The following is a 24,001-nucleotide window of genomic DNA, read 5'->3' on the forward strand; positions in this document are numbered from 1 at the left end:
GTATTGTTTTTTTTTTTTACATGACGGATTTGGCAGGTAAATGCAATGTGTTGTATGAACACTGAAATGAAGATGCATGTACTGAAAATTAAATAATACTGTTGCTCTAAATAGAAAATACTTTCTCCACTGCGTTTTTCTTTACTGAGTTAAACTAAATATTTAAGTGTTGACGGGATTTTGAATGCTGTTCCCTAGACTAGCAGAGTCCAGTATTCCTCAGAAAATTACTTTATATTCTGAAAAAAAAGCACAATGTACTGCTCTGAAGAACTCCTACCACGTTATTGGTATTGCCTTTACACAAATGGCTTTTACACAACAACAGAAAGCCTCATCATATCAACTGAACAGATCTAGATACAAAGCCAAACTAGAAAAATGGGGAATACTAGAATGCAATGTTTACAGACCATAAAGTTCTAACTATTCTGGTCCAAACTCCTCAGAATTTAAAAAGATTTATCAGTCTTATGTACATCTTATGAATAATGTGACTACTCCCCCCCCCCCCCCGCTTCATTTATATGCTTCTGAACAGCATTTATTGTCCTAAAGAAAGCTCACACAAAAGAAAAGGTTTTTTTAAAGGGTGCTGAAAAGCTTAATGATTATGGTTTCTGAAAGCAAGGGAGCATACCATACTCACCCTGTAGTGATAGCTAGGATCTGAAGTAGTCTTGTACTGGCTACTTTCAAAGCTGTGCTGAGCTGAGAAATACCAGTTTTGGGCAGCAGCTGCAGTGGTTGTCCTAACATGGTGTCTGTGCCACACAACTGAGATAGCACATTTAGCAGACCAGTGGAAATGGCCAAGGAGACATCAACAGGCTGATAGTGTACGCTTAGAGCAAAGACTGTTACCAACAGAAGACGCTGTTGTGCTTCTAAGATTAAAATAAAGTTGGTTTTAATTAATAAGCTGTTTAGAATAAGAATACTAAGACAGAAGAACAGCAGTTTATTTTTAAAATAAAATGTAATGAATTAAATTATCAAGTAAAGAGTTAGCCGCCTTTGTCAGACACTCTGAGGTAGTCTTTCTGATGTACCATCATAGCCCCCTTTAACTCAATGCAACCTCTATGTCAAGGTTGTCCAAGGAAGAATATTGTGTAGATCTAGTTTGTGATGTAGATGTTCTGAGGCTAAATCTCAAACCCAAATCTTCTCTCTAGGGTAAGGATAACTGGGTGAAATACTTAATTTTCTACTTGTGCTTCAAGTTGATTCTCAAGAAACATCTTTCAATTCCATTTTAAGTGAAACAACAAAACAATTCAGGTAAGAATGCCCATTAGGCTCTACCAACAAACTAAATTATGTAACTTTCTTCTGTACTGAAGCTCTCAGTCAGTGCATGTACAAAGGCACAAAGAGGTGCAGACTTCCAGCTCTCCCTTCAGGACAGAAACACACAGCAATATCTGGGTATAGGTGGCCAGGAGAAAGGGCTTCCAAAGCAGGCAAGATGCCCTGTTTTTTGGTTTTGGGTTTAAAGAAAGTTCACTTGAATGAAAGAAAAAAAGATTGGAGACTTTTCGTCTCTTCAGAAAACTGATTATCTCTGAAAAAACTAAAACACACTTTGAAGCGCCAAAGGTGACTATGGAAGACTGTGGTACGTGGAACATTTATAGGTTGACAATACTTACAAGTCTTTAAAAAAAAAAAAAAAAAGCTAACACTTGAAGAAAATTAAGACAGAAGAAGGTTAAAAAGCTTCTCTCTCTTAGGAAAAGAAGTCAGACAGATACTTCAGTGAATTCTGGTCACTAATATCAAAGTCTGCTTTGTTAAACATATAAGCTGTTGTACCGTATATTAGAGGACATATTTTTCAAATCTGGTTTTCACTTACCTATGTGATGCTTATTAGCTTGCAGAGCTCTTTCTAACGTAGCAGATAATTGCTGGTAGATTTTGTGCACAGCCACTTGGATTTCAATTTGAATGCTTCTCTTAGCTGCTCTGATACCATCCTAGGTCAAACAAATAAATAACATAAGGACTGATACATTTTTATCATCCAGTTATTGAAACAGCAGAAACTACTGAAGTACATACCTGGTAGTGATGCAATCTTACACTCTCTCCTTTGGCACCTGCATGTCCTACAGTGCCCAAACCAAAGCAGCCAGCAAGAAATTGTAGTCTAACAGAAGTGAGCAATGAAGATGACTGAAATCCTGGTACTTGACGACTTCCCATTAATGGCACACTACCTTTTTCCTCCATCCCTGATAGAAGCACTAAAATCTGATGAAGTGCTTCCAGACGAAGCTAAAAAGTAAAGGCAGGCAAAAGACAGTATTAAGTAAGTAGCAAGTATCCTTAGAAATCATCTTCAAACATAAGCAAGAATGAATGAGGTAGCTGTTTTCTCATCAACACTTTTTTTTTAAAAAAAAGGGAATCCTTTAAGTTCCATTTTAGAGTTTATTTACATAAAGATCCCAGTTCCAGTTAAGCCATTCTAACAGAAAAGAGAGGAAAAATGTCCTTAATGGACAGAATTCGGACAATGTTTTTTAAAAAAAAAAAAAAAAAATCCATAAAATGAGCATAATGTATGAAGAATAAGAAAAGGTGTTAAACTAAAACTTACCTCAGCCCTCAACTGCTGCTGCTCCATTGCAATTATTGATGCTTGTGGACTGGTGGACATACTTTCCTCTGGTTCCTTAAATCCTGGCGAGTTTCCCACATCTCCACTTACAAAGCTGACAACATTTTCAATCAAAGTATGAACTCCAAGGGATCTTGAGAGATCAAAATCGGACTCAACAAATGAGTAGGAGGAAGTATATAACCAATCTCTGCTGTGTTTTAGTCGAGCCCATGAGTCACTTAAAGATTCCACTTGACTGTGTATTGCTCCTAAAGATATATATAAAGTCTCATAAATTCCAATTCACCAGGTAACACATTTTGACAGCAGGTAAAGACTGAACTGCTGCTATTCATACAGGTAGAAAATGGATATTCATGTTAATTATTCCATGCATTAAGCAACTTAGAGCAAAACACTTGATTTAAATTTACAGCAATTTCCCTAAAGGAAAGGCTGTATTTCTTTTAATTATGTTAAGCAGTATTGCAACACGCTGCCAAGTGAGAAAACAAAAAGATAGAAGCCACTCAAACTGCTCAGCTTTAAGCTAGAACACTGAATAAAAATGCTTTGCAGCTAAATGACAAAATAGTAAAGAAAAGATCTGCTACAACAGAAATTGTGCACTTTGGATATTCATTTTAAGGCCTGGCCTAGCCATAAAATAATAATGTATTTTGGTTTTAATCAAGCCACTATATATTTTATAATTTTGAAAAAGCACAACATTATTGTGGATGAAACGTTTACAGAATTCATGATTGCAGAAGGGAACAGAAAATTTTTATTTTAGACTAACAGAGAGCATTTACTTTGTTGTGATTCAAGATAAATAGATACATGTATATTAAGTACTATCTACAGCATATATTAGATCTGTATTTTCATCATTTGGCAATTTCACAACCCTATTTTCAAGTATTTCTTATTACATCGGCATGTCATTACACTACCTGAAATTTTAGTATCAGTAATAAATGCACTTCTTCAAATAAGCATCAGTCATCAATCTGCAGCACTGGAACTTATTTATCACCATATAGTTGATCTCATTTCCAGAAGAGTTTTGCTAGAATTCTATCCCCGGCACAAATGAGTGCAATGTCACTTGAAGTCATACCTTCATCAGCAGTTAACTGATATGCATCAGTTAAATATACGTATCAACACAGAAGTTGGTACTTTATTGTTTTCGTAAATGTTGGTAGCCTCTTCATCACCTCAATGTCTGTCTTGTATTGAGGGGCCCAAAAACTGGACACAGTATTCCAGGTGCAGCCTCACCAGTGCCGAGTACAGGGGGACAATCACCTCCCTGCTCCTGCTGGCCACACTATTCCTGCTACAAGCCAGGATACTGTTGGCCGTCTTGGCCACCTGGGCACACTGCTGGCTCAAGTTCAGCCGGCTGTCCACCAACACCCCCAGGTCCTTTTCCACCAGGCAGCTTCCCAGCCACTCTTCCCCACAAGCCTGTAGCGTTGCACGGGGTTGTTGTGACCCAACTGCAGGACCTGGCACTTAGCCTTGTTAACACTTCAGTTTTTAAAATCTGTCTGCAGGGTGTCGGCCTCAAACACTATTAAACATAGCCATTTTCAGGAAAAAGTCACACAAATTCATAGAAATTAATCTGTTAAAAGCTTTCTTTTATCAGTGAGGCTGAGTTCCAATGGTAACAGCTACATACTAGTTTCAGGACCTCCTCTGAACACTGGCTACCTGCCATAGCTCTGTAAGCAGGTACTCACAGGAACAAGGAAAGACACATCAGTTTTTGAACTTAGGACTACTCTCCTAGCAACCATTCTACACCATTCTTTTCCTGAGGTAAAGGCAAAATGCTATTATTCTGTCAACCAATCTGCACCTGCAGGTCACAATTTGCACCTTCACACAACTTACAAATTCAAAATACTGAGAAAATGTGCTTTTCCTTTGTAAATTAAGTAGTTAATCTCCACTTAGTTGCCAAAAAATGTAATGGTCAGGTCTACGAATTACGAAAACCTGTTTACATTCCATTTCCTTTTCTGTGAATAAGTGTTTATGTGCATTTGTACGGTATTCCTTACACTTGCTGCTAAACAGAGTGCAATGGCTTCAGAAAGAACCATCACAGTACTTAGGTCTTATTAGCTGTTTGACAAAAACATATGCACACAAAGTTTTGTCGGATAATGCAAAGATTAAGTCTAAACACTACTTTTCAAAGTGTAATCTAATTTCCTAATTTCTGCTGATTTACGTAATACAGCAATGTTACCCCGTTTACAGAGAACAATCTATTTTGTCATGTTTACTATGAAAGAATTTAAAGAAATTTTGGTACTCAGTTTTACAATTTATATCTGGTGACATTATTTAAAACAAAAGCAAAGGCAGATACCACCTTACCCTAATTTTAATATTAATTCTTATAATCTTTGGTTTTTTAAGCTCTCTATTAAAAACTAAATTATATGCTGAAGTGGCAGGTGAGAAACAGAAGATAAATAGGACAGAGTAGAATAAAAGGATGCTAAAATATTCAGTTTCATGTAGGAAGGAGTTTCCTAGCATATGCATAGTGAACAGAGCCCAAGGGAGAGGATAAATGAAGCCTCAGATTTCCTACAGGAAGCATAGCTAAACCGTTACTAAGTCCACAAAATGTTGCCTACATAGCAACAACTACTTCAAAAGCCTTCTTAAACCCTACAGTCTTTCAACAGCAGGAGAGCTTAAAGCATCCCAAGGTGACATTAGCTTCCTATCCTCTACCTGTCCTACTCTATGCTATGCCACTAGGAACACAGCACAGAATCAAAGGATTTGTAAGGAAACAAAAAGCAATTCCAATGTCTTAAATCCTAAGCTTTAGGAGACTTTTCAAAGATTAACAGAACATCAGAAGAAAATTTCGTTTTGATAGTCAACAAATCTTATAAGAAAAAAAACCCCACCGTATATTAATAAAAACCTAAACTTCTTCATATTTGAAAAAGATGAGGTCTTAGCTAATAATTTTAGTATTAAATGCAAGAATGTTTAAAAGTAAGAGCAATTTAAATTTGTTTTAAATTAGGAGAAGTCCAACAATTATGATACAGATTAAATGTAAAGCAAGAGACATTGTAACTGAAAGTATAGAGCTTAAAAACAAAGATGTCAGAAGTCTAAGTAATATACGTCAGAATTAAAAACATTTAAGAATTAGGGCACACATATCTAAAACAAAGTAATTTTTTTCCTTGAAGATGTTAAATATCAATAGAAGAATCAAAAGTATGATTGTATATTAAAGCTTAGCTTGATTCTGTGTAATATCAATTACACAGAATTGATTGCAGCTTAGCACTTCCATAAGCCTCTACAATCACATGAATAGAGTTGCACATAAGGATAAACTTTAAGCTTACAGGGGAAAAAAAACCAAACCAAAAACCAAACCAAAACCAAAACCAAAGTTTACTTGTCCTTACAAGCCAGCTTGTAATAATGAGTTTTCTAAATGAATATGGCACAGCTGCAATACACACTTCATAAAACATAAAATATGTAGGGAAGCTACAGAGACAAAAAAATAAACATGCCATCAGTTACTTGCTTGAAGCTCTTCTTTTTTCTGGGGCTCAACTGGCCAAAAAGGAGTAAATACACTACACCACACAAGAATCAGAAGACAAAAGCAGACATTTGAAACAGAAGGTAACATATTCATAAAATCTCTTCCTTATATTATTCTGACTTAGATTTAAATGACCAGTCTCATCTCAATCAATACAACAATATACCAAGCAGCAAAGTTTGGGAAAAAAATATTTACTCTTGTTTGGAATTAGTATAGCCTAGGTAACAGACTTTCCCAATTCTCCACCTTCTTTTCAGGGGGGAAGAAAAAAAAAAAGTATCTCCCCTTTAACACAGTTATATGCATAGAACAAGACATGTTTATATCCCTTATTCAAACATGATCTCTCAATTTCAAAATGCAGAACTCATACTATTACAGGTACATAAAATTATTTCAATTTAATTTGCATTTCACTTAAGTTGCTGCTTTTTTCAGAGTTGCCCAACTGTCTTAGTAAAGTACTACGGAACACACAAGCACACTGAAATTCACTGAATTAAGATTTATGAGAAGTAGGAAAACCCAAGACTGGAAGACTTGCATTTATCTGTCTGTAACTATGTTTACAATTGCACTGATAAATACGCATTCTTTACTGTTGAGCATCTAATGCAGTGTACAGTATCCCACAGGTACTGCACAGGATAGATACAATATTTTGAGGCACACTATCTGGATCTACAAAATTGAAAGATTAATCTAAACAACAACAACAAAAAAATCCCAAAGGGCTTAGATATGAGGGGAAAATAATAATGTGCTCATCACCCTTTATGGCAAAAGTATTGAAAAAGACTTTTTCTGCAGGAATGGAAGGAAAAGTTTACTAATTCAGAAATAGCTAAATAATAGCAAGGAACAAGATACTGAAAGGATGCTAAGGCTGAAGTAGGAATAGAATCCTGCAGTCATGTTTCTGAACAGAGACAATAAATGAAGTAAGATGGCAATTAAAGATTGGACTGAGTGGCTAGAATGTTAACTGAGTAAAAAGAGAATACTTTCCTTCCATACTCATCTGCAAGACCACAGGATCAACTTACAGTATTAGCAGTTTTTCTACTGCTGGTTTTCTATATTGCAATTTATGAATAGGAACAGCTTTTGTACCATAAGAATAAGACTATAACCAAAACTCAGATTCAATTATCAAAGAAATGTGATCTGAATTTTGAACAACAACTTGCTGCATTCAATAAACAGAAGTTCTAAAATAAGCCAATCCACTCCAGAGGGAATTACTCTCTTGCCTGTTACAGAAAAACTACTCATGTAGTGTGTATAGGGTATCAATTATTTTGACAGCTTTGCAAGGATCAAATGCTCCACGTATAGTTGAGATTAAATTAACCCTACAAAGCCTCAGCTGGAAACATCATGTGTGGCCACAGTTCTGTAACAAGTAGTGTGGTTAAATTCTAGTAAACTTGTTAAGAAGAGTTGGGAGGAACCTCATGCCCATATATTAAGGAAATTTTTTTAGTGAAAATTCCCTTTTAAGTCTCCAAAATAGCACAGCCTACAGGAAAAAAACAATGGTGATAGAAGGAAATATCTTCAGGAAAAAACCTTGCTTTCCAATTAGCTCAGCTTGCCAACTTCCTTCACACAGTTTACAGAGACACACTTAAAAGAACAAATAGTTTCAAGGGACTACTGCAAACTGCAGTAAGATAGTATTCTAAAAACCACATGTAAAAGGAAACATGATTGAGTTTTTTGAATAATAAACTTCAACTGAAAGAAATGAGAAGTGGTTCCTATGGTTCTTCTTGTAAGACTCCACTTGTCCTCTTCCACCTAACTGCCAGCCCTGCATTCAATCCAACAAAAATTTGAAAAGTTCAGCGTTAAGTTGTTAAGCAACAATGGTTACTGCTGTTTTGTAGAAATAGAGACAGGAAAAAACAGGAGGCTTTACTTTATGTTAACTGCAATTCAAGAAGTGTTTCCCATTTATGCTTCTGTTGTAATGCATGACTATCCTCTGCACTCAAAATAGAGATCTTCTCTAGCATCTATACAGCATACATGTTTCCTTCCTCTCCTTCTCATTTAGAGGGTCATAAAACCTTCCACATCTTCCACTCAAAAGCAGATCATATGTAGACATCCTAGGAGCACAAGGTACAAACATGAATATGGGAGGAACATCTCAAAAAAACCCTAACAAATAAAATTATGCTGCTTGTTTCTCACTACAATGTCTAATGGTTGCTTCAGGGGAATCTGACTTTGGTGGCACTTAAAAATCCAGCTGAAGAACATCTCGAGGAACAATGCAGTAGTCTTCCGTAGATCATCTCTTCTACAGCAGTTTACTTGCCATAAACAGGAAACCAGGCTTTTTTAATGCTTCAATTCTTAACAAATGTAGCAAAGTCAAATGCAGATAGCTCATTCTGATGGAACTCCTTAAACTCTTTTGCCAGCAACCTGGGATGGAGCACAGCATAATGTGGATATGCTATAAGAATATAGATTTCTCTTATTCTTCAAGCTGAGGTAACAGTGAACATAGTGTCCCCTTTATTAGTCACAGCACATCACAAGAATAAAGATGAAACTGAAGGGGTTTTACCAGTCAAAACATCCTTGATAGGCACTGCAGTATCTCTAGCACTTCAGTGTGCTGGCTACGTTACAATGGGTGGACAATCCAAAATGGCTGCAACTTACATCTTCACCAAACACTGGGGCATACTTCAGTTCTAGAGGATAACTAGGATTCACAAAACCAGACATTTCATAAGCAATGAAAGACCATGAATAGCACTGAGCTGAACAGCTCATTCACTTGATCACACAGATCTTTGTAGATCTTCTTCTGACCTTGATGTAAGTATCAGGAATGTTTTCCCTCTAAATGCACCCTGCATTCACTGGATGAGTCTGGCATTGGGTATCAACCAAAACTATCATAAATATCATCTGGCACAAGTAGAAAACTTTTCAATACTGTACGCTAACTTCCAGTTGCCAAAAACAGACAAAAAAAAAAAAATCTGTAAGTACCATGGGACAGCAAAATAAGTCCTCCACTATCAGAAAACAGGTATCCATACATGCTGTCACACTGTTCAGTTCGAAAATGAGCTATTTGAGCTTCTTTAGGTTCTGGGTAGATCAACTGGATTTATCCCTGTTTCTCCTCAGTGTTACACATGTGGTGCAGAATCTTCTTCTGTAATAAAGTGCTTCTACAGACTGGTTGGTTGATAAAGTCTATTCTTGCATTATTCCCTATTTTCCAGAGCCTGTGACCAAAACAACCTCATCAGTCTAACCAACAGATCAGGAACCATAATCCATAAGATATACTGATCTAACCCAAGATGATTTCCTGGATTACTTTTAGGATATAGAGGAAAGCAAGTGCAGAGTCCTGTGTCAGATTAATGGCAAAGCTAAAAACGGTGGCTTCAAAGAATACACTGCAGATCAGAGTGCTGACAGAGGCTATCAGATCTTCTAACAGAAGAATGCCAACATACATCCTGCCGTCACAGTATAAACAGCTCTAGTAAATTTCTTTACTCAGCTCATCTGGTTCAATTGATTATCCATGTACAAGGAATTCCTTTCCACATTATTTGCAAATTGAAGTGTCATGAGTGTTGCCACTGACAGTTTGCTTTTCTGGAATTTCCAGAAGACTTTAAAAAGCTAGGAAACTCTCAGTACTCCACTTAATGATGAAGGCTGTTAAACTAGAACTCTTACATCACCTAACAGTATTAAGGCTTCTGTAATTAAAGCATATCATAACCCAAGTTAATTCCTGTTAACCTTTTCCCAAGATTTTTACAGATACAACAGACATAAGTCATTATTCTAGCAGAGACTCTGCATCATCCACAGTGGTGGACTTTTTGGTCTCTGTGTAAACAAACATCCTTTGCTCCCTCCACTACCTTCTGTAAAGAAGCTCACTGAGATTCCCCAGAATGAAGCAGCAACAAAAAGCAGTACAAAAGCTAAAAATCTGATTTGTATTGGAGCAACTGAAGAAGTGGTTGCTTGGTTCTGTAGGTGTGCTGGTGTTGAGAGTATGCAGAAATTGAAGCGGTATTTTCTGGATACGAGTTCTCCATGTTCAAGTATGTTTTATGGTATTGTTAGCACAAGAACAGTGTGTTCCACTTGATACTGAACTTCTCTGCCAATTTTTTCTTCCTGAAGTCACGCAAGTGAAAACAGAATGAAAGCTCCTAATTCACTTGACCTCACAGAAATCTTCCCTTGCTTCAAAAGATCATCACAATTCTAGAAACTAGAAGAAATAGTTATAACCTAAGAAATACTATAACCAAAGCCACAAAGCAACAGAACTTAGCACAACGAACAGTATGTAATAACTATTTTAAATGCTACTTTTAAATACTCAGTTTTAACATCCTGATTACCATTATGTACTGTACTTAATTGCAAACACTTTTTTACTTAAGACATACTAACATATTTATCAGGTCAATATTGACTAGGTAAACAATAAAACTTACCCCTCTTTCTGTGTGATGATGCCAAATCCAAATCAACATTTCGTCTTCCACTCTGTATTAAAAGATTAATAAAAGACTCATTTCTTTAGGTGAACATATGTGGTGCATAATATTTGAGTATTTAAAATGCAGCCCTCACCCATAAAAGTGAGCAAATTAACAGCTGTAATAATTTCAATTGTTTTTTTACCACCATTACTTTCTCTTAACAATGGTGGTTATTAGAAGAGATCTCTATACTGAAACACAAGTACTAAACAAATGTTTAACTTGTACTTCCCACCTAAATATTTTGAAAATCTCTAAATACATAATGATAGTTTACTTACCAGTGAATAACCTTCCTCATCTGATTCTGGCTGAGATAAATCAGATTCACTTCTTGACTTAATCAGTCTGTAGTTTGAGTTTGCATGGATTGAGCGACTTTCTGCAGTAAGACTTTCACTCCTGCTTCAGGTACACACACACACGCACAGAAAGAAAATACTGGTATTAGGCAAAAGATTTGATAGTCAAATTTAGCAGGTACCACAGTTTCATTTGGGAGCAGACTATCACAGAACATCACAAGACCACACCAAACAGGAAAAAAGTGGTCTGATGGCTTCAATTATTATGCTTATAAAGGGTATTAGTAAACTTTGTTACTTCTTAACACCCTTATCGGTCAACTGAACAAATGGCAACCTCAAATGACTGATCATTCAAGTGCCTTGGTAAGTATTACACACAGTATACAGAAACACTTCTGAGCTGAGAGGACAAGAAAACAGAGACAAAGTAAGTGGGTGAAAAAGCACTGAACTTATTAAAAACCCACCCATAAAATGCATCCTAAAGTTGATATGCTGGAGATGAAAGCCACTTTGACAACGATAGAGGCAGCAACCCATGCTTTAGGGACTAGATTTCCAAAAAGAGGCAAAAAGAGTAGAAGGGTACTGAATATATATATTTCCTTCTGAACTCCCCATCAATATCTTCATTTAAAATATCGGAGCAGAGTTTCTGTACGCTAGAAGCTTAAGTAGACTCAGGAGTTCACTTAGTAGCACCAGCTACACAATTCCTGTGTTATATTCTAATCACACACACAAAGATCTCTAGAATAAAAGTTTAAATGGATCAAGTTTAGAATAAAACTGTGTTACCAAGAAGGTAACACAGGTTATCAAAATTAAAATACATTATGTAGTACTTATACTATTTAAATTATACACTTCTCCAATTGAATGAGCTGTCTGGCTTTATTTTGTTATTCTCCTATACCTAACTGTGTCCTACACATGCCAATATGTTAGGAATATTTATAAAAATCAATCATGAATGACACTTTCTTCATAATAGGCTTTGAAACTTTTGCTTTTAAACATATCCTACAAATTTTTTTGGACACTACTATACAGGACAAGTTCAAGAAAATCCAAACATGGTAATACAAAATCCAAACACATAAACAAATCTTAAGAAAAATAAAGAATTTTTTTAATTACCTCAGATTATTGGTACACCTGATGATCTGGGCTTCATTACTATTTATCACTAAGCCCAACTTTGAAAAGTAAATATGGTCCACACGGAATAAAACTCTTATTAAGGTTTAGTTAACGTGGACAAAGAAAATTCAGAAAAATCACTATTCTCAACAAAAATGTAACATTGCTCTAGGCAAAAATCTTCCTTTAAAAAAAATTCTAAGAATCCTCAGAGGAAAACTGAGGTTATTTAATCAATTATAAAGGAAGCAGAGAAGAATTAACTATTCTAAGCAGTCAGCAAACCCCACCTTGTCATGAGTCCGATCCCCTCAGGAGTAGTAGAGGGAGGTTGCTGTAACTGTCCATCCTCCCTTCGTTTCTGGAGCTCCTCGATAACAGGGCTTACTCCTAAGATCAACAAGGCACACCTGTGGATCACAGAGTTGCATGCAGCAGTATATACATCTTGACCTTCTGTCAGATCAGTGCTGATTCTTCGTTCCTGCTGAGACTGAGGAGGTGGATCATCAAGTCTAGTCCCTGTCCCAGTGTTCATCCTATCTCGATCCCGACTGCGAGCTACTTCACGGGCTGATAGGAAACATTGAAATATTTCTGTAACATGCAACACAAAAAGAAGGTCTTAACTTCTAGACAAAGCTACATAGAATGAAACATTCATCTACATCTTGGACCAAAAACTGCCCCACTACAAAGAACAATGAATACTTCTCCAGCAGTAAAAGAATACATTAATAATACAAAGCTATAAAACAAGTCATGCAAACAGGTTAAATGAAGCATTTACACAATGTTAAGTTTAAAATTAAGAAGACAATGCAATTTGACAGAACACTAAACACTTTCAGTGTCTTACTGCAACCTAACTCCTGTTTGGATAGCAAAGAGAAAGAAATTATTTCATGTTTGCCTTTTAGCAGACATATATAAAGTAATGCTTCTGTAAATCTGTATGCTAGACACCAGCACTTCTGTAATGCAGTACTGAAGCGGTTTTAGGCTTTTATTAGCCAAAGTCAGTACAATGAAGATCCTATCAAAATTCTTAGCCTTCACTTTGCTTAATTCTGCTTTTGTCTTAGGTGCCAGATTCCTCTAAAGAAGCTGTGAGACAGACCACATAATCTCTGTCCAAAGACCTAAAGCTCTCTTGACTTAATCATTTTAATTTTAAAGATCCAGTTCCCCTTTGGAAAGGTAAAGGTAAACCCGAACACCTCCTTCATTGATATTAGTAGTTAGAAGCAGCAAGGCATCAAGGACACGAACTGAACTCTGCATGTCAGGATCAGCTTCCCTTAGGATTGCCAGTAAGAGAGTCATCATCTTCCCACTTATTTGTGCATGTTAACACTACTGTCCATCTAGATATTTGTGGATACATTTCCTTTATTGCACCCAGAACTCTTGTCCAGGCAGAATTTGAGAACATTGAGCATTTGCCCAGGATAACTCCATATCAAGCAGCAAGAGCATATTGCATCTACTGAACAGGTAACACGTGTACACCTTCTAGAACCATAAATCATCTCATGAACGTGCACTTCAACTCCGTAGTACACTTTCAGGAAAGCCTACTGCATTGTGGATGTAATGACACATCATATAGAAACTAAACATGTAACATACATTTTGGTCTATAAGATCCTAAACAGGAATATGGGAGTCCCAATGGGGAATATAAACACTGTCAGCAAAATAGGTGATGATGACAGCAGAGGATGGAAAATGATAAATATTCTAACAGTATCTGGAGGAACAATATTTGGAAAAGAAAAAACATTACGTATCTATGGAAAATATTTCACATCAGCCAATTTTATTTTACAAACTACATAGATTCTACAGTAATTTTCAAAGGCTAACATGATTTCTGTCTTTGAGAACACTAGGGTAACGATAGAAAAAACAACTAGAGCGTGACTGTGTGTTGCTTCATTAAAACCGGAAAAATTAAGGATTAACTACCCCACTGAGCCTGATTACAAGCCCAACTGAGTATAACAGTCTGCGAAGTTCACCTTTTTCAAGCTACCTTCTGAAGTTTTAAACAAGTTTTTCAGAAAACCCATGAGCAAGTATTACAAGTAGTGTCACAAATACCAAACTTTGTCTAAAACCTCCAAGTTTTTAACAGATTCAAGAAGAGATAGTCAAATATACAAGTGAACTCCAACTCAGCTCACTGTTAACAACACCAGTTTTGTTTCCAAACTTCAGAATATCACTACCCTTCAAAGCTTATTACATAAAAGAATAACACATACAAACACAGCAAAAGTTCTGTATATAAATACTGATGAAAACTCAGAGATCTATTGAATAGAAGTTTAGAGAAAACAATATGAAACCTATTAGTCTTATAGACAGTGCATGTAAGAAGTGTTGGTATATGTCAGACACCCTGAGAATTGCCCATAAAGGCAGTTCCCTTGCCCAGTATTCACATTCCCTTGTATCAAAAGACTTTTCTGACCCAATAAAAGCCCTACACCATTTTATAAAAATAAACTTCTCACAATGTTTATGCAGACAAATCTTTCATAATCTTTTAAATTTCTCCATTCTACGTCAGAGAGAAAAATATATTGTCCTTCCAAAGCACATTACATTGTTGATACACATAATTAGTACTTACTACCAGCTGTCATAACTTCATGTTCTCTTTCCTCCTCTTCATCTTCTTGTTCTGGGTGTCCTTCTTCTCTGTCGCGTTCTGCCTGCTCCTCCATTTCTGCTTCTTCATCAATTGTACGAGTAAAAGAATGTTCTTGAGTATCAACATCAGCAGATTCCTGGTTATCTAACATCTTGATTAAAAAAAAAATATATATATACAGTGAAATTAATTCTCAGCAAAATGAAAGATGAGCATAAAAGGACATAGGTATTTTGTAAGTTTTTTTCCTATCAAAAAGATACTTTTGATATTGTGTGAAATAAACAACAAAGACAGCTGTTTACATTCAAGGCTTTAAATATGTAAGCTGGAAAATTTAATTTTCCTTTAATAACTGTTACTCAGATTATTTGCTGAAAAATATCTCCTTGCAATGCTTAGACGCTGTTGTCAAATGTGACACTTCAGCATCAAAGCTTTAGCAACCACATGCTATTGTCTCAAAATTTTCTCCCTTTAAAAAGGACATGAGTATGATAAAACTTACTTAGATGGACAAGATTTTGTTACTTAAAGCGATACCCAATATGTTACCATTTTTGTTAACAGTTCTGAATTTGCAGTTCTTTTCCTCCCTTTTATTTCAATGAAGTTAGAGGCACACCCCAAGATTAAAGATTAGCAAATGAGGTGCACAAGAAGGTGCACAAATCTACTGCATAGGTTCAGATTTGCTGTATTGCATCTGCACAATAAGCTTGAGGATTTTCAGAAGTAATGGCACTTACTGCACACATGCAGTACACAGTACCTGACTGTAAGCGTACACAACAGCTATAACATGAACATGAAGCTACAGATTTATTACGCGTTTAGAAAATGACCACCCTGTGCATGTCTGGTATGCCAGAGAACCACCAAGCTTAACATATGCATGCTGCCCTGTGTACACACACTAAACCCAATGCTTTCAGACGTGCTGAATCTCTTGCAGATACGTTAGACCATGAGAACAGAAGGGGCAAAGACACATATCCCCTTAATATTAATTAAAAGGAGGAAACAGACGTACACAATCTTAAAAAACATCACTAGTGCTTTACAATATAGCTAAAAAGCCTCATAATCCTGATGTCACATGAGAATTTCCTTGATTAAAAATATCCCACTTGTAGACTGTAAATAGCAACTAAAAATCCTATCAGAGAAACCCTAATCCTACTTTATTCATTACAAGGACTACCTTGTAATGCGTAATAGTCCCCAACACTGAGTAATTCAGCGAACACTTCCATCATCTATTCTGACCTGTCTTAATAAAATGATTCAGAAGGTGCCATCATGCTAGTTTCAGGCCCAGCCCTATCATGCCTAACATTCATGCAGGGCTGATGAGGACAGGTAGCCTTAAGGTAATGTTAGGACTAAGAAGAGAATCTCGCCAGGGAGGAAGGAAAAAGGGGTGAGTAAGGCAGGGAAGGGGATGAGAGAGGTACGGAGAGGGACAGAGATCAGAGGCCCAGGTAACTCGGTTGGGTTCAGGAATGGCAGCCAGACTAAGCTGTGGCCTGATCAACCTAGCTAAGCAATATACATCTAGGCTTCTGTGGTACAGCATACTAGCGCTATGTTTACAGGTAAAACTAGGCTTCAGGTTGTGCTTGAGTCAAATACTGTCAATCAGTCATTTGCTTCAATTGATTTAATACCACATGCACTACAGATTAATGGACTCCTAATTATACATTGCCCATTTTAATTTGAAAACTCCTGAAAGTTTTTCAACAAGGTAGAACAAAAAATACCAGCAACATATATGAAACTAACATTATGTAATATTTTCTTGATACACAGTAAAGCCTGAAGAACCGAAAAGACATTTACAGTCTTACCCATCTATCTCTTGAGGATGATCTAGTCTGAATAAGTTCCATGTTCTTGCAGGCAAGCAAGCGACTCCGAACTTTATATACGCAACGGTATACTTCTGCCAAGGCCTTGCCAGGCTGGTACCTACAAAAAAGAGACCCAAAATGGGAAAAAATCATACAAGCTTTCTTTTAAAAATTGAAGCTGAACTTTTAAAAGCAGTTTTAAGTTACTTACCTGCTCTCACCACAAGCTTGACTGAGTAAACTTGTATGCTTCAGAAGAGCTGCAAGAACAAATCTGGACACAGTATCTAGGAGTGATTCATTACTTAAAGTTGCAGTATCCCAATCTGAAAATAGAAAGGATTCATCAAAACTGGCTAATGTTTCCAACAAGCAAATATATTTTCAATGACATCTTAAGGAAAAAAAAAACAAAACCCACCACCAACAAACCTTCACCCATTTAAATCTTTCAATTTAGAAGTAGTTTTAATGCTTAAGTAGTAAGCTTAGCATCAATAACTCATAAACAAACTGCTTTAGACAAGTGCGTTTTGGTCTGCTCAAGGTACTAGTCTAACAGTCAGCCAAGGGCGTGCACACAAACTGCCAACAGAGATTCAAAGAGCTGAACTTAGGGTGCAACGTCTCTTTCAAGCAAGGATACTGAACTGGAGCTCTTCTCTTTACCAAGCCACCAATTTACATGGAATTTGTTTAGAAACACACCGTATTTGAGACTTTCTGCTCTTTTACACGTGGTTGAAACCACATTCAATAATTATTTTGCAGACCCACTTATGATGAAAAAGCCTTATCTCCAGTAGGAAATCCAACTATTATCACAAGCACAAGCTTAAGCACAAGCTTCATGGCTAATATTAATAAGAGACATTTTCAGGTCTCAAAATTAAGGTTCATCCAGTATTTTCAGAAACTGACTTTTTAATTTCAGAATAATTTTTCCCCACTTTAAAAAGAACCATTATGAAAATAATATTGTTCTACTACCAAATAACTGAACTGCCAAGCAAACCTCCATAAAGCACCTTAATTTTTCATCAGGGAAAAAAGAAAATATTACTGTCCCAATTTGTTACAAATATCTTAATAATATTTTTTTCAATTAAATATTATCTATGAATCCTTGCAAACTGCTGTAGAAATCACAAAAACTTACCTTGCCACATAAAGTTTAGTCTAACATACCTTTTCCTCAGCAAGTTCCAGTACTTTGCATTTGATGCTATGCTAACTGTCACCATATAACTTTCAGTCAGCTTGCATTGTGAACAGAGCAGAACCACATCAACTTCTAGAACATCCAATTCCATAACCAAAATAATACATATCAGCTGATTCATCTCAGATTTTGTAAACAACCAGCATTTTTTACTGGAATTCCTACTTCTGTGAACTCTACAACAGAATCCTCTGTGTTGCTCTCAACAGGCACACAATACCATTTGCTGTCTTCTTGATCTGGTCTAGCTTGGCCAGAGGTACAGAAAATTATCTCTGGATCCAGTAGAGAGTTACAGTACAACCACAATACTTAGTGGATCTCATTAAAAGGAGACCTTGGAAGCTCGAGCAGGAACACAGATTTTAGGCAGTTAGCATGAAGTACCATTAATACTGTAACGCCAGCCTCCCAGAGGCTTGAAAAACAAAAGATGAGTTGCCCCATTGTCCCATTCCTAACATATTTTGCAAGTTACTTTGCCTTCCCCCATCTCCTCCCCATCAATTTTTCTTTTTAATTCCAAGTTTCACCTTGCTCTTCTAGGAAAACAGAAACACCAATAATTGAGTAAGCAAATGAGTCTCTTTTTTCCAGTTTGGAGGGAAAAAGAACATTGAATTACATGTTTGCCAAACACTGGAATCAATGTCAAAAATAAGTGACAGAGAAAGCAAAAGAAAGATCTTGGAACATGACAATAAATTAAGTTTATCATGTTACAGAATTAAACATTGTTGCCAAAGAAAATACCAGATTCTGCTAGGCATGTAGGTGAAGCATGCAATATGCTTTTAACACACACACACACACACACACACACACGCACTCTTCTCCCTTACACACTTTCAACATCTTACCTTTACTAACAGCATAGTCTTGCATACTGATCCAGAGGCTCCTTGCTGGCTCTTTTGTACAACCCAAGGCCAAATCAACATAGACAGAAATCTCAGGTCTCAGCTTATAATCAAATGGCTTCTGTTCCTCATTTCCAGATAGGGCCACTTCTAATAAGGAGCTCATGCATTTGTCTAACAGAAGGGAAATACTTAAGAAGTTAAACTCCACAAATTTGGAGGATTACATGCATCTATCTAAAAGCATATGAAACAGCTTTCACTCTCTAGTTTGTTTAAAAAAAAAAATCAAGTCATCTCATTGTCTGACTACAAACTCACGTTAGGTAAGGAATAAAGTGACTTAGAGTTACAATTTATGTAAGACGTATGAAGATTTAGAAGCATTATCCAACTCTGCTTCAATAGTGTAAATCTGTACCATTAATTCTATAGAGCCATATGCTTGCAATTATTGTGTATTCAGACATGGACCCATTTCAAAATACTATGTCTTGTAAACAAGTCTGAAAGGAGTCTACTCAGAATCAGAGGAAGCAGATGTGAACTAAGAGGAACAGGCCACAGAGAAGGAGAAGTGAGTGCATTATTCAGATGGGAAGGGATGACCAGAAATACCAATGCTGAGTCCTGTTAACACTTCTGGTAGATCAGAAGAATTGAAGTTTGTTGTTAATAGTATTATTTCTAATTAATAAAAATTCCACTTTGTAAGTAGAATACAATTTAAGATAATCTTTTTCAATAACAGATATGAACAATAGAGCTCCTGGTGTGTCTGTTAAATGCTGAGCACCTAAGAGTAAAACTTTTAAAATTAACTCAGTGAAGTCTGTGTTACTACTTTCACTGAAAAATTGCAGATTTTTTTTTCTGTATGCATTTACAAGACCCTTTGTAAACTACAGCATATAATTAAATATCCATGTTCCAACTTTTTGTGTTACTACATAGACAAGAATGCTGAAAGACAATCCCTAAGTACACAGACGTACTCAATCGTCATCAGAAATTTCAAAACTGAACACAAATATTTACAATGACAATCAGACTTGCATTTAACGGCTTACCTAAATGAGGAATATCCATTTCCACTCCATCACTGAAAAGTGGAGTTTTCAACCAATAGGCTGTATCTTGTTCCTCGGGGGACACTGGAGGTCCTTGAAGCATGCCACCAAGACACCGGCCAATAAGCAAAGCTACAGTTCTCTCCAGATCAACAAGCCATACCCAAGACTGGGCAGGCTGTGGTAAAGGCACTCCAGCAGGATCAATTAATTCAGGTCCACCTGAAAGTATTAGCAATGAATTGTCAAATTAGTCACTGTTGCCCAGATGTTAAAAACAATTCCAAAATGAGTAAAATTAATGGCAGATCTTGTTAATATTTCCCAGTTAACAGCAGATTTGCCCCTCAGTCAACAACCTGTAAAGTGAAGAAACAGCAGTTAGGACAAATAGATTGCTTAACATTGTAACTTCAGCAGCAGCAGAGACCACCATTCCCAGCACAATTGTTCATACTCAATGAAGGCAAGGCTCTTTTAAACTCTGCCCAAGCAACTATTTTGTCCAATACATATTTCTTTGCATTCTGATAAACATGCATAGAAAAATGATAGAACTGGAACCAGCACTTAATAAAAGCAGAAAACTTTGCCAAAAATATTAATGAAAAATTCAATGAATAGCAAATAAGCATAGCACCTCCTATCATAAATTTCGGTCACGTTACCTCTGTTTTTATATTTCTATTTCATTGGCACCAGAAATATCTGGTGGCACATGTTCAGGAATTCAGCAAGTAATTAATGATTTTAAGTTAAAATTCTATTACACCATGAAATGGAAAGCAAAAGTAAAATTTGGACATGAAAGTAAACAGATCACAACCAAATTAGCTGTGTCAGGGAAAGTTCAGATTGGTCATTAGGAAAAGATTCTTCACTGAGAGGGTGGTCGGTCACTGGAACAGGCTCCCCCAGAAAGTGGTCACAGGCCCAAGCCTGTCAGAGTTCAAGCAGTGTCTGGACGATGCTCTTAGTCATATGGTTTAGTTCTAGGCAGTCCTGCGAGGAGCAGGGGGTTGGACTCAATGGTACTTATGGGTTCCTTCCAACTTGACATATTCTGTGATTCTAAAAATCAGTGTTTCTTTTATAAGTAAAGAATGGCATTTTCATGTATTACAAACTTAGTATTTTCAGTTCGATATGTATTTCCCATATTGCTCTTGGATTCCCACTCAAGTCAATATACATTCTGGGTTGACAGAATAAAGAAGTTTGCCTGCAGCTCAAAATATTTCACAGCAAGGGATGTTAATACATTTAAGAATCTGAAAAGGAGATGTAGCAAGACACTTAGCTTAAAAAAAAAAAGCCATCTTTAAAGGGAAACTTAAATTTCCACTATAATAAGGTGAGATGCCATTCTTTATTTTTTCAGATTAAAAGTGTGTTACTTATTACACTTACCGTGAAGCGGCCACTGTAATTCTTGATCTTCTAAAAGGGCTGCAGCAGGTAACAGTCTGTTAAGACGATCTAAAGGTGGCAACAGATCTAGCAGGTAACTCAACAAAGGCCGAGCTACTGATACTGGCAGTAACAATAATGAGTTGACAATCTGTGAGAGCATACTACCAGCCGCCGATACATAAATTACATCTATAGAGGAAAAAAAACCCCAAACTATAATTATAATTCAGAATGTAATTGTATTCCAAGCACAATTTAACAAGTCAGAATTGCATAAAAATATCTCAGCTGTCTCAAAATGTCTCTACTGTACATGTTGAATTGGGGGGATTGTTTAATAATTATTAATCCATTCCATATTTTACTTCCGTGCTTTTCAGCAATCTCAAAAAAAAAGTACTTTTAAAAAGAGAAACCTAGAACTAACAAAACTGAAAACAATAATGCACAGAGACAATAGCCTCTCTATTCTGTATTTTTCCTGTATGCAAAATGTTGTACCAAAAGCATGAACCAGACACTATCCTTGGGTAGACACTTGATCCTCCTTTGGGGAGGCTGGGGATGTCTACTTTATGCAGATATAGGGAAAACAAGTTATTTGATTATTCAAATCTAAACAAACAAGAACTGCCTTAAGCTTACAGTGCCAACATTACCAATTTTTCCACAAACATTTACCTCTCAGCTTTTCCCCAACGCTACCATTCCAAGAGCTTTCCTTTAGCAGTGTTGCAGAACGGGAGTAGATATCTGTAGCATGAGGCAATAAAAGTTGAAGGTGTTTGTGAAGCAGTGCCACACTGCTGGAATTCTAGAAGGAAATAAAAAAACCAAACAAGAATAATTCTACAAATGTATTTAAGGGGTTCATGATTTAAATCACTTCAGTTTTCACCTACTCAGAAGATTTTCAACAGGAATCTTACAACATTCGGGTGCTCATGCATATTGAAATAATTTTTCCCCCCTAAATGATAAAAACAAGGACACACACCTCACTAACACTGTTGATGTGGCAATAAGCCAGCAACTGTTTCTGCAGTGAACATAAAAGCTCATGAAGATGAGCAGGTTGGCTGTTTTCTGATGCTGATGTACCCAGTAAAAATTTATCACTGTTTTTTTCCAGTTCTCCAAAGGCTTGGTCCTGTAAAGACAAAAAGGGGAAAAAACCCAACCATTAACTCTGTCTTCAAATGCTATAATACTTTAATATCACCTTAAAAATAAGCTTTTTAACCTTTACCTTGTGCACCTGTGATTATCAAAGAAATCAGATAATGTCAGGTGGATCATGGGATAACCAAGCTTGAAACTACAATCATTTGGAATATCACAGTAGTGATTGTGATAGCTGTCAGGAGAACATTTCTATTCCAAAAAGGGTATTTTCAGATGCAGAAATATTTTTCATTCAACTCACCAAGTATAACTGGATGAAAGAACTCACTCCCTACCCTGACCACCAAATCACACGATGTTAAAATAAGTAATAACCCTTCAGAATTTATTGCAGGCTGATACATAAAATGTTTCAGATTAGAATCCTTCCTTGCATTATCTAGGATGGCAATAAAAGGAGCAGAAGGTAGATGGCTGCTTGACTTAATTCTGAATTCTATTGAAAAAACTGAGTTAGTTCCAAGTAGAAAATTCAAAGTAGGTATCTCGATCTAGATGGCTGGCGGAGGTCTAGAGAAAAGAAAAAAAAATACCAGCCCTCACCCTCAGGAGATAGGGTTACTATTCCAGAGAAGTAAAAGTCTCTGATTCTTTTTTTTCACTGTTACATTTAACTAGCTAGTTGAATAAAAAGGTGAGAGAGTCAGTTACTTGCTTTTACGCTCCCCTAAACTTTTCATCAGCCTCTACTGTTAACACAGCTAAGAACAACAATCTGTTTGACACACTTAAGATGGCTGACCTGTACTTGCTGAACTATTGTAAGGTAATTACCCTGGCGAAGCTAATTAAACAGATTCCGGTTCCTGGTGTCTGCCTATCTTTCTCTGGTGGCTGAGATTGTACTGATAATGGTTCCATACAATCTAGTTACTTGATGTGTTACATTCTATCTTCCAAAAAAGTTTGAAGCCAAAGTAAGAGCAATAAAATACTCTAGTCTGACATGAAACCACCTACATTTACATAAGCCAAGTTAAACAATAAATACCACTATAACAACATTAGAACCGTAATGTTAGAGATGCTTTAACTGATTTTAGTCCACTTCAGAACAAATACATATGGCAACGCTATTTTAGATAAACAAAAAGAGCACCATTTTCTGAAAGTGGGGAAAAACTTTTAACCCTTCTAAGTATTCAAAATTCATTACCATTAAAAAAAAATAATACAAGGCCTATACATACTGTATAAAATCCCAAATTTCTTAGAAGAGTCTTCATTAAAATTTCAGCTAGATGAGTATCCGGATGACTGCTCTGGACAGCATATGTTTGATCAGAGAGATTTCCATAGCTGATACATAATGAGGAAGTTTCTGTGGCATCAGATGGTGAGCTATAGCCAAGCAGGGAAGCTACATGGGTGTGATCCTGCAAGCTTGTCAGAATAATATCCAATTGCATTCTCTAAAGAAAAATTTTTAGACACAAGAAACAATCTTTGTTAATGAAGATATAATAATAAGCTAAGAAGAAAAAAGCATCAGGCATAGTTAC

At 36.4% G+C, this 24,001-nt stretch overlaps 1 protein-coding gene across 8 annotated transcripts in view; it reads right to left on the reverse strand.

The window, feature by feature from the left end:
• Positions 1–24,001, reverse strand: part of HERC1 (HECT and RLD domain containing E3 ubiquitin protein ligase family member 1) — a 107,073-nt gene that overhangs the window by 48,525 nt on the left and 34,547 nt on the right. For 7 of the 8 annotated variants that reach the window (XM_075713743.1, XM_075713744.1, XM_075713741.1 and 4 more), the window contains exons 14-29: positions 23,690–23,911; positions 22,312–22,464; positions 21,996–22,128; positions 21,312–21,503; positions 19,902–20,123; positions 18,832–19,005; positions 16,961–17,075; positions 16,747–16,867; positions 14,873–15,044; positions 12,522–12,828; positions 11,062–11,182; positions 10,733–10,784; positions 2,609–2,880; positions 2,068–2,283; positions 1,862–1,982; positions 650–887 (exon numbers count right to left, since the gene is read on the reverse strand). In XM_075713743.1, the coding sequence (XP_075569858.1) occupies positions 650–887; positions 1,862–1,982; positions 2,068–2,283; positions 2,609–2,880; positions 10,733–10,784; positions 11,062–11,182; positions 12,522–12,828; positions 14,873–15,044; positions 16,747–16,867; positions 16,961–17,075; positions 18,832–19,005; positions 19,902–20,123; positions 21,312–21,503; positions 21,996–22,128; positions 22,312–22,464; positions 23,690–23,911 (2,831 nt within the window). The remainder of the gene's footprint in view (positions 1–649; positions 888–1,861; positions 1,983–2,067; positions 2,284–2,608; positions 2,881–10,732; positions 10,785–11,061; positions 11,183–12,521; positions 12,829–14,872; positions 15,045–16,746; positions 16,868–16,960; positions 17,076–18,831; positions 19,006–19,901; positions 20,124–21,311; positions 21,504–21,995; positions 22,129–22,311; positions 22,465–23,689; positions 23,912–24,001) is intronic. The other variant, XM_075713745.1, reaches the window with a different exon arrangement.

The sequence above is a fragment of the Pelecanus crispus genome, chromosome 7 (assembly GCF_030463565.1).
Source record: "Pelecanus crispus isolate bPelCri1 chromosome 7, bPelCri1.pri, whole genome shotgun sequence".
In the NCBI taxonomy this organism is placed as follows: Eukaryota; Metazoa; Chordata; class Aves; order Pelecaniformes; family Pelecanidae; genus Pelecanus; species Pelecanus crispus.